At 38.4% G+C, this 12,084-nt stretch overlaps 1 protein-coding gene across 11 annotated transcripts in view; it reads right to left on the reverse strand.

The window, feature by feature from the left end:
• The window catches only part of stxbp5l (syntaxin binding protein 5L), a 195,240-nt gene extending 183,435 nt beyond the window's left edge, over positions 1-11,805 (reverse strand). For 5 of the 11 annotated variants that reach the window (XM_048193636.1, XM_048193634.1, XM_048193635.1 and 2 more), the window contains exon 1: positions 10,931-11,803. In XM_048193636.1, coding sequence (XP_048049593.1) covers positions 10,931-11,098 — 168 coding nt within the window. In that variant the 5' untranslated portion in view covers positions 11,099-11,803. Of the gene's footprint in view, positions 1-10,930 lie in introns of all 11 variants that reach the window. The other 6 variants (XM_048193630.1, XM_048193626.1, XM_048193625.1 and 3 more) reach the window with 2 other exon arrangements.
• Between the last annotated feature and the right edge of the window lie 279 nt (positions 11,806-12,084).

The raw sequence follows: 12,084 nt of genomic DNA on the forward strand, positions 1-12,084 counted from the left end.
CTGCTGTTCCCTGATAAGCTCTATGCCTTTAATATCCCACTGATGATCCGTACATGCTTCAGGAAGAGAAGCTTCCAGATTGGCACTTTGTGATGTATGACTCATATATGCATGAAGCTAGAGCTACATCCTCTTAGTCCTTCAGCCAGAAAAGAAACATCTAGACTTAGCTTTTGAGTAACTTTTGAACTTTAAAGCTTAAGACATAGAAAAGATTTCTGCCCAAATTGATGGTTGTATTCATACTTCAAATCTCAAATCGAAATTATGTTCACAACAAACAACAGACTATGGTTGTCAGTCCTGTATTTGAGTCCTAATACAGTGATGTTCACACACAGTTCAGTTATTTACAGGAGTGACAACTACATTCTATAACTAAACTCACACCTGTACATTTTCAGGGTTCACAACCTCATTCTCCAAAAACTTGTGCTATGTGAATAGAACCGGACTGAACAACTAGATGTCTGTCAAATCATACAGTGTCAGAGAGTCGCTCTGCACTGCACAAATGCGGGTCTACCATGTGTTGTGGGTTTTCTAGAGATGTTCCGATACCCCTTTTCCATTCCCCGATACCGATTCCGATACCTGAGCTCAGGGTATCGGCCGATACCGAGTACCGATCCGATACCTGGGTGTGTATCTGTATATAAATATACTACTAGCCCTGTATGAATTGATAGAATTATTTATGGTGTGCTTCAGACTTATCCCTTAATAAAACAAGAACAAAAACATACAGTGAACTAGAGTATTTTTATTATCTGACATACATTTGTCAGTTAAATTATTTACTTATTTTAAGTGAAAAAGAACTTCAAATGCAGCCACAAATCTAACACTGTAAACTGAAAAAGGTATATTAGTTTTACAATATAACTATAAAAACAGTGCAACAAATAAATCTAGGAATATAATTAGGCTATATAAGAAAATAATCTCTTTAAAACTTGAAGTCCAGAAACAATTTTGTTAAATAAAAATCTCACGTTTTCGACGACTGACAGCATCTGGTCATCCAGAACAATAAACCTGACAATTTTGTCGGTTATCTTTATTTGTCTTTTGAAAACTTTTCTCTTTGTTTGAATGAAGCTGGCACGCCTCATCCTTCTCCATCTTAAGCGCGTCAAACACCCGAATCGCTCAATTCGCACCGCGTCATTCAAGCGAATCGCGCCGCAGGGAGTCAATTCGCGTCTTTGCATTGACTTAACATGTAAATCACTCGCGCTTATCGCTTCATTTGCGTCTGGTGTGAACGCAGCATTAGCCTTTATGTAACCATCGTGTTGCGCGGGGTGACGCGTCTTCAAATGCTTTATTAAGTTATTTGTGTTAAAGTTGCCAATACTTGTGCCACTCGAAATTGCAGCATTGCATATGAGACATGTCGCCGTTTTACTGGTCTGAAATACTGCCAAACAGCAGACATAGCCTACTGCTAGCGCGTTTTCACTTCTCCGCTGCTCTAAACAGTGGTTGCTTGTGGCAACACAGCACAACTTCCTGTGTTTGCATTCTGAGCCGTGAAGAAGAATTGATTTCCGATTTGCTGCGTTAAGCAAAGATAGCGGGCACAACTAGGTATTGTTTAAGAAAATGGTATCGGATCGGTACGTGAATTTAAATACTCGCCGATACCGATGCCAGAAATTTTTGTGGTATCGGTGGTATTGATACTAGTATCGGAATCGGAACAACCCTAGGGTTTTCATGCGTGGTTTCGGTAACTTGCAGGAAGATATGAGAGATTTGAGCTGTGTGTCATCTAAAGGTTTTAGATCCAGTCACTGTTCTCCACCGGAGCTGCTCCTGTCAGTTTTGTGTTCTACATGCAACTGAAATGGTCAACCCTCCACCCAATTAATAAAATCTGCTGTCAGTTAATGAAGATTTGATGGATGAACTCGTGGATCGATTGGATTCTTATCATTCAAAAGTGATAAGACTTCAGTTTTAAGGACATCGCCATCTTTGATATTACTTTGATCACTGTTGCTATGGTTACTGGTATGAGAATACGGGCTTGACTCCCATTGCATGTTCATAAAGTATTTGAGATGTTACTGTAAGTTACTATGTGAATTTCGAGACTCACACCTAAAAGTGTAATCCCAAAAAATGTCAGTGTGAACGTAGCCATAAAATAACATTGAAGTACAGCTGCAATTAATCGTACGGCTGTCTGCCGGAAGCTAGTTATTATAGTTTATAAAGTTTTAAATATGGATATTTTTCTTACAAAAACCTATAGCTTTCAATTCAGAAGGCTTTTATTAACCCTCTGGAGCCGTATGGATTACTTTTATAATGGATGGATGCACTTATTCGGGCTTCAAAATCTCATGCCCTCTTCACTACCATTATAAAGCTGGAAGAGCAAGGCTATTTTTTAATATAATTCCAATTGTGTTCATCTGAAAGAAGATAGCCATATACACCTAGGATGGCTTAAGAGTGAGTAAATCATGGGATAATTTTCATTTTTGGGTGAACTATCCCTTTAAAGTAACTTATTACAAGAAAATTGTTACAGAGTACTTAAAGATTCTACAATTATTAGTGTCCTTACTCTAATAATGAATATAAAAAAATAAAAAAGTGCACTTACACACAAAATAAAATAAAATATTTTTTTTCTGAGCACCTTTGGTACTTTGCTTTGCAGCACATCTTATTTTACTGTCTCTGTAGAATTAATTGCTTATGTCGCACTCCTAATTTGCAAGTCGCTTTGATTAAGCATCTGCTAAATTAGTAAATGTAAATAACTCTGCATAGTAATCTGATTCACTCACTACTAACTGCCTCAAAATCCTTATCTTTCAAATACTCAGTGACAACTTCAGCAAATCTAGCAAAAAAAAAAATTGAATTCATTGAAAGCTCTTTTTTGTGACATCAGCTTGTTCATGAGTGTTTTGTGGTTAGTCTGTCTGAGGCTGAGACTAGTGTAAGTATAGGACACTGTGTTGTTTCATTCTGGGGTCTAAGGTTTAATCCCTGGGATCCCAGAGGATAGATTTATTGCTCAGAGGTTGCTCTTTCAAAGATGTGTTATTTGGTGACTGAAGAGGTACAGTACTGGGGATTGCCCCTTCAGAAAATCACTTAACCTTGCTCAAGCAGGACCATGTCTGTAATAGGCCTACTGTAAGTTCCTTTGATTAAAAAAACTAACAAAAACTCTTGACTGTAGGAAGCAAGTATGGAAACACACATAAATATGTGGCACACATATACACTAAAAGCTTGTTGTGGTTCTGTCGAGAATAATAATCTTCCAAAGACAAAAATGAACTAGGAATGCAATCTGACTCCGAATACATCCATAGGGTTAGAGCCTGTGAGAAAATAAATCTGAATTAAAGAAAGAAAAGAAAGAGACAAGGAAAATAGATAAAGAATGAGAAGAGGAAGAAACAGATTATGAGCAAAATAAATAAATCACACACATACACACACACACACACAGTGCTCAGCGTAAATGAGTACACCCCCTTTGAAATGTAACATTTTAAACAATATCTCAATGAACACAAAAACAACTTCCAAAATGTTGGCAAGACTAAGTTTTATATAACATCTGTTTAACTTGAAAGCTATGAAAGTAAGGTTAATAATATAAGGTTTACTCAAATTACGGTGATGCAAAAATGAGTACACCCCACAACAAAAAACCCCAATCGCTCCCAGTGCCCAGGGAGCGATTGGGGGTTAGGTACCTTGCTCAAAGGCACCTTAGTCGTGGGCATTGAGGGTGGAAGAGAGCACTGTTTATTCACTCCTCAACCTATATTTTCCTGACGGTATTGAGAATTGCACTCGCAACCTTTAAGTCTGACTCCCTAACCATTAGGCCATGACTGCCCCAATAAGCCATTAACCCTATAATTTAAAGAAAATAATTTACTTTGAAATGAGGAAGCTAACTACAAATAAGGAAAGAATAAAACAAACAGAGCAGGATTCTAACCATTCCCTATCAGAAATCTGGTTCAATCAGCCTTAAGTACAACAAATAACGTTAAAACAATTGAGTGAAAGGGAGGAAGACAGAAAGAAGCGAGTAGTGGGAGGGAGGGGGGTTGATACCAGATAAGAGAAATGAGGCTCTTTTATTGGGTCAATAAGTGTGTCATCGCCCCGGTGAAGCCACATGAGGGCAAACAGCCCACTTTAAAAGCAGTTCTGTCACCAATCAATTACAAACCAGACCATCATCCTGCACACACTCAACAGAATATGACAGAAACAAAACGATCAGTCAAAATCCAGTCCAAAGTACCAAGAGACTGGAAACAAACACAGTACAACCTGAAGGTTAATTGAGAGTACTTGTCCTTTGAATGACAACAAGACTGTTAATTCGTCCGTCTGCCCATCTAGTCTTTGTTAGAGCTGGTGTATGTGCATAATATCTATCTAAACGTCACTTGAACGGAATGTGTGGGCGCAGCTTGTTTGAACCCTGCTGCTGTTTATGCTGCGGGCTTCAAGCTGCGCTAAGAGCGAGAGTTAGAATGCAATTACTGAGCTTACAAGCCATTGTGTACTTGAGCGTGCATGTGCACGTGCCTAACTGGATTTCTGTCTACAGACATATCAGCTATCACTCGCCTATCCAGAGAGGGAGACTGTTCAATGCTGAAGTCATTGGAAGGGGACGCTATGGAAGGATGCCAATCACAAATGAACGCATCTGTCGGGGGTGATATCATCAATGACTTGAAACAAATATTGATGAATGTTGGCAGTGAGGTTGACATGGAGGTGAGGCAACAACTTCTTAATTGAGCATTGGATGCTGTTTGAAGAAATCGCAAAATTCTAGCCGTTTGTCTCTTTCACTTTCACTATCAATATACATGTTACAGTTATCAAGCCTGAAAAGTGACAAATAAAGCGCACAGTTGTCTGTCAAAAGCCTGTCAGAAATCTATGAAATCTGTTTACGCCTCTGCTACTTTTTATCTCACGCTTGCAACTTTATTTCTCATAATTGCAACATAATTTCTGGCAAACTACATATTTATATATCAGAATGTGTCTTTATATCTCACAATATGTGACTTATTTTTATCTTCCAGTTGTGACTTGTATATAACAACATGTCCATTGCTTTTAATTTTGGCTTTATATCTCACAATATGACTTTATTTTTATATTAAAAATATAATAATACATAATTTTTAATGTGACACTATTATTATTCTTAAAATTTATCATACAATTTTTTTTTAAAGTTTTACTCAACAGGCTTCCATAGAAATTCTAAAAACTTAACAGCTTAACAAATTTGAATTAAATTTATCATGTAGGCCTATCATTTTATTTAATAGCGATTAGTAGTATTTTTTTTTAAGTTCTTAAAATCACAAGTACACATAAATACACAGAAACACACAAAAGAATTGTCCTTCCACTTCCTCTTTTGTGCGAGTCACTCAATTACAACAAGAGAAAATGAAGGGGCATCAGAGAAGTGGAGTGGAAAAAGGTTTAGAGGATATAGATTGACTGAATAGGGCTATTCATTTATGGGTGATTACAAGCACAGAGCTGTTTGGAGTATTAACTACCTTAGCCTTGCTCAGTCAGTGGAGAGACGACACAGAGTTTGAATGATGGAAAGAAATAACAAGAAGATTCAAACAAGAAATCAATCAAGTTGAGCAGATGTAAAAATAAAAAGAGATAAGCAGAAAGAAGTAAGGGTGTCAGGCGCTGTGTAGGCTGTAGTAAGTGCACGATCACAAAGGATAACAAAAGGAGTCTTTAATAGTAAATTCCACTTGGAACACATAGTAGAATCACAGGGAAGAAGCTCTGGAAATAACCATGCATAACATAAACAATAACAGACCATGAAACAAAGGAAATTGAGAGCTTAAACACAAGGGAGAATAATCAACTGAACAGAAACAGGTGCGTAAAACTAGGCTAATTAACAACCAAGGAAACTAAATCAACTGTCAACTAGCATGTGTGTTCTGCACGTGCTTGAAAGTATATATGTCTATATCAGCAGGTATCAATAGTCTATTTTCATCATTCAAAAAGGAAAACCAAAACTAGGACTGCAGATATACAAACTATAAAAAAGCAGCACTTGCTTACCATTTCGATTATATCAATCATGCTGAGCACTTTCTCCATTATTTCTAGTCGGCTCATGTTATTTTGAAAATATTTGTGCGTTCGAATGCTCAGGTAAAATGACGTAATATTATAACAGCCTTCTTGTCTGCCCAACACCGATTCAACATGCTGAAACAGCCCAAAAAACCCAGACGCTGTCCACTAGAGCCAATGGTGTGAAACACACCGAAAAAACTAAGCCAAAGGCCGACCGTCAGCTTAATGTGTCTCGGCCTGTCACTAGCTACACGTCACTACAGCACACATCTTTAGATGTCATTCCTCTCAAAGACAAAGAGAGAGGACCAATTTGGGTGTCCAGAACCTCTGAGTTGAAAAGATATACTGTGAGGATGAGGATCTTGAAGATACAATGGATGATTATTAAAGATGCATAATACTACCATTCAAAAGTTGTTTGTTTGTTTGTTTGTTGCAAGTCTTTTATCCTTACCACGGCTGTATTTATTTGATAAAAATACAGTAAAATCAGTAACACTGTGAAATATTATTACAATTAAAAACTATTTAATATGTTTTAAAATGTATTCTGTAATGGCAAAGCTGAAGTTACTTCTCCAGTCTTCAGTGTCACATGATCCTTCAGAAATCATTCTAATATGCTGATTTTGGTGCTCCAGAAACATTTCTTGTTAGCAATGCTGAAAAAAGTAGTGCTGTTTGATATTTTTGTGGAAACTGCTACTTTTTTCAGGATTTTTTGATTAATAGAATACATACAATTTAATGCATCCTTGCTGAAAAAAGTATTCACCTCCTTTTAACAGTACTCTATTTCAGTAACTGCTTTTCTGGAATATTTGAATATACATTTAAAATACAGTATTCTTATATTAAACAAAGAAAAAATAGTGAATCCAAAAAGTCAATAAAACAAAAACCACTCTACCTTTTGTTTGCCATTGTTTGGACACAGCAATGTTTTAAAAGAGTTATACTCTTCAAGAAGTTTTGCACATTCCTAGGATAGATGAATTCACTCTGCTGAATTTATCAACAGTGTTGATGATGAAAAAATCTATCTACAGTAGAGACTGTACAATACAATTCATACTTGTTTCCCTTGGTTGAGTGAGCACAGCTTTCCTGTTGAGAGATGAGGATACATGCAGACAGAGCGGGCTGCTCTACAGCACAGGCTGTGCTGCCACTGCGGTCTCAGAGCACTGAAGAGGAGGCCAACAGTGTTGACAGAGCACTAACAGATTCAAAACACAGTATCTACCTTGTTTTTTGTAATTTGCAAAAGCAAAAACTGACTGCTGACTGGCTTAACAATACAAGTTCCCTGCTGTTTTTTTACCTTCCATTATGATGTTACATACACATTCACATTTGTTTCTATTTTTTCTCTATGCCTTTGACCCTATTATTACTGTGTGCATGCCAGATCCATCCTGGAGTATACAGAACTGAGAGAGTGAGAGAGAGAGAGAGAGAGATCTACATTCTACCACACATGAAACATGACAGCCCTTGACGGGAGTTGTTGTCAAAGCTCATGATTCAGTTGAGTGATCAAAACCAGAAATGGGTGTCACAGTGTGTTCTTGAGCACATGAGACGGTGTTCGGCAGTCTATTTCAGATCTGAAATAGTCTCCAGAGCACTGTCTCTGACAACATCCCAAAGAACCCATCCCTCGACAGACCATGAGGCAGATCCTTTATACATGTCTATAGAAGATTAACTTGTACAATTCACCATTGATTATCTCTGCTTGTATCAAATTTCATTTTAATTAAAGGGGTCGTATCGTGAAGATTTGAATTTTACTTTTGTTGACTGAATGAAAAGAGACATTTCAGACAATGTTCGAATCTTAGTAAGGTTCTCAGACAAACCCCTTTAAAAAATAACAAATAACTTGTTTTTTTATAATTATTATTTATTTAGTGGTGGACATTTAGGAAATATAGGCCATTTAGTGTCCACCAAATTATTTTTCCAATTTTCAATGGGAGTGCCACATTTCTGACGAGTGTGAGTGTTTATTTCACACTGAGTGTTGAGTGCTCAGCATTTTTTTCTGGTCGAGGAGAGTTGAAAAAAGTTCAACTTTAGGTAAAACGTAGTGCTTATCACTGTAATCTTTACCCAGCCATTCAATCGGAGTGGAGGAGGGGCAGGACAAATACCACAGCGACCAACCACCAAATCCTGCTGGGACAAAGGCAACAAACGACAACAACAAGCACAACACCAGAACAAAATCATTGAAAACAAAAGCCAGAGCAAATACTTTACATTGTATCGACTTTTTTATATTCAGAAACAAGCTATCTGGGAAATCCGATACTAGTAACACTTCTACGGTTATTTCGTACATATAGCACATATAGTGTCTCAACTGAAAAAAAAAAGGTGGGCTGCCAAAGAGCTCTCAAGCACCCACAGCAAAGTGTTTTCAGAAGAGAGCTGGCGTTTTCAGCTGGCTAAAAATGCTTTGGTGGACCACAGCCTTATGAAGTGTACTCTAGGAAAGTGCAAACTGTGAGTCAGGGTACGTTTACACAACAACGATGTAGCCTGCTAAAAACAGAAACGTTTTTCCTTTGCATTTTTCACGTACAGACGACAACGTTGTCAAACTGATCCCCGTTCACATGGATCCATGAAAAACTAAAAATACAGTATTATGCAGCCAAGCCAGTAGTGGGCGATGTCACTTTGTAAAGAAACACTTCAAGTCTATAGACTGAACACATAATGCGCATACGCATAATGTCACAGTTGTTGCGTTTTTGTAGTTTACACAGAGACAATAATGGTATGGTTTTCAAAAACTTGCACGTTGAATCCTGTTTTTAAAAGTTTGCATTTTCAGGCCCCCAAAATGCCATTGTCATGTAAATGAATGGCCAAAATGCATAAAAAGTTTTATTTCCATTCTGTTCATCGTCTTTCAAATTAGTTTATACATTATTAATAGTCCTACAGTTTAAGTGCACAGGGCATGTTTCTGAAACTCTAATACAAATTTATTATTATTATTATTATAGTTGTTGAAATAGACCTGCTTAATCTTAAATTACAACACAGGTAGCTATATTCAAAAGTTAGAAGAAAAAAACGGCACTGCATATAGTAGGCTAATAACAATGAAGCATGTGCTACCTCTGTGTGGACTTACATCCTAACAGTATCTGATGGTTTAACTCATTTATTTATCTGGTGATTATTTTTTATATATCCAATCTGTTAAGATTCAACACATGTTGCGAAACGTTTGCAAGTCTCTTTGGACATAAGCGCCAACTAAAGGAATAAAAGAAAACGAAAAACCGCTTGGGGATGCTGGGTCTGTAGCCCGAGTCTCTCACCGTATATTCCCCGGGGAGAGCACAGCAACACCGCGGTCCCATCACTATACTTGGTGAGAACGAGGCGTGTGCCGGTCGGCAGTGAATGAATGTGCTGCGGAGGGAATATTTCACAAGCAGCTTCATAAAGTGTGATTTCTGCACGTGATACATTCCTGCACTTCCATTCAAACGGTACTACTATCGTTCGTTCTCTCTTACCGCTTTTCCGCTGTCTAATTTGCTATGTTGGAGAACAACACACGTCCATCCTCGATCGCTCTACAAAGAATTATTTACTCCAAATTTCAAGCTCGAACCGAACCGTTCAAGTGGAGGCAGAATCGATGCAGTCAGCTTCCGCCATCCCGACCGGCTCCGTTAGGCCCTAAAAAAAATCTAAAAATAGCTTCAGGAAAAACCACACAAGCCCGGAGACTACGGCAGGCTCTCTCACTTTTTATGTAAGCGAAGACACCTCGGTTATGTCATCGATTCCCTATCACTTGACTTCTTCACTGCGGAGATGATAGAGTCCCAAGAAAGCTTCAACATCTCACTCCTGAGCATCTAGAGATAGATAGATAGATAGATAGATAGATAGATAGATAGATAGATAGATAGATAGATAGATAGATAGATAGATAGATAGATAGATAGATAGATAGATAGATAGATAGATAGATAGATAGATAGATGCTGATGTAAAAGGTTGGGGACTGGACTAAGCAGCAGTGGTTGAGTCTTTTCAAAGTTTGACGGAGTCAATACTATAGTGTAAATGTGAACACTGAGAGCCCAAAGGTTCTGGCTCCATTTTTTTGGTACTGAGAGCGTATCTCACCACCTGCCTGTTTGTTTTGAGCTGTTAACTGCTGTTTACAACTGAGAAAACTGTTAGGGCTGAGAACTTAAAGGGACAAAAAAATGAATTTTGTCATCATTTATACTCATCAGCATGTTGTTCCAAACCTGTATAACTTTCTACTGTCAGTGGAACACACACAACAAAAAAAAAAAAAAAAAAAAAAAAAAGATAAAAGAAGATTTGAAGAATGTTGGTAACCTAACCATTTTGGCTTCCATTGACTTCCATTGTATGAACAAAAACACTGAGACATTTATCAAAATAACTTATTTTATGTTCCACTGAAGAAAGAAAGTCATACAGGGTTGGAATGACATGAGGTTAAGTAAATGACAACATGATTTTCGTTTTTGGGTGAACTATCCTTTTAACCCTTGTGTCATTAGTACAAAGTGTGTTTTACTATGCCTGTGCACTACAGTATGTCTCAATGTATATTGTGTCTGCTGCTGGTGCACTGCAATTTCTATTGTTGCTCTATCAATAACAGCTGCATTGATTAGCACAGGCCTTTTGGCCAAAACTGGCTGCACATCTCTACTGCAATGACAGACGAGCCCTTTGCGACAAGCTAGATGGGGGCACCCACCTTACAGATCTGGAAGTGCTCAGACATCAGCGTTTCCTGGATCTCTATCTCGCGCGGTGTTGGTGCCGCACTGGGGGTCCCAGCCGCACTGCCGCACGCGGGAGATCCACCTGGATTCACAGGCGAAGAAGTGGTCAACCCGTCCAAAACCTTCCGGAACTTCTTCATCTTTATCCTTGTGTTTACACTTCAACGTTTCTCTTGGAAAATCTTAAAACGTGCCGCCGAGACGCTTAAAACGGCATAGGAGATGACGCGGCTTCACAGCACGAATTCAGACTCCTCGTTTCTTCTTCCTTTCAGGATTTTATGTGCACAGAAAGTCGCAGAAGAACCTCATTTTCCAAAATAAGGCTGATAATAACAAAAAAAGAGTAGATGATGAATTGGGGAGAACGGCGAAGAGAGGTTCAGTGCGCATTAAAGCCTGAACCAGGCTGGAGAAGAACCAAGAAACTTCATGGCACTTACGCAGGACGGTATCGCATCCAACTAGCCAACATTCTCAGAAGCCATGTCAGAAACATATTAAAGTACAATTCACTTTGGCGAAAAGAATGTTACTCGCCGTGTTTTATCGAGAGTCGATATCTGTACACGCCAAAACTCACGCTGACCGTTTGTTGTTTGAGATCCCAGACGCAGAGGAGACACGCCGCAGAGACGCCGTGTATAGCGACGAGAAAACGTCGAAAATGGATTACAAACTGCCTGGAAAACACAAGAAATTTCACTGCCTGAAAGGTTTTGAGTGGAATCCCCTTCTCTATTTCTTTCTTTTAAGTTATTTGGGAAGAGAGGAGGCGAGTAACCTCGACCCGAACCTAGAATCTCTCCCGCAGTCGAGTGCGAGCTGCTGTCCAAGGTGCTGAAAGATTGAGCGAAAGAAAGCCACACCCCTCTCTGTTCTAATTGGACCATGTGCCACGGCCCTACTGTAATCCCCGCCTTTCAGCAGCAGCGATTGGACCATGTGCTTCAGAAACCACAAACAATGAAATAGTAATTTAATTATTTGCACAATTTTTATTAAACTTAATATTACTTTTAATGCACCAAACTAAGCTACAAAGGTACAGTCATTTTCATTGCCAAATTGAAAATGAAATATTTCAAAAATTTAAAACACAGAGGACCACAAACTGTTGGCGTCG

Source organism: Megalobrama amblycephala, linkage group LG6 (genome assembly GCF_018812025.1).
Source record: "Megalobrama amblycephala isolate DHTTF-2021 linkage group LG6, ASM1881202v1, whole genome shotgun sequence".
NCBI classification, from domain to species: Eukaryota; Metazoa; Chordata; class Actinopteri; order Cypriniformes; family Xenocyprididae; genus Megalobrama; species Megalobrama amblycephala.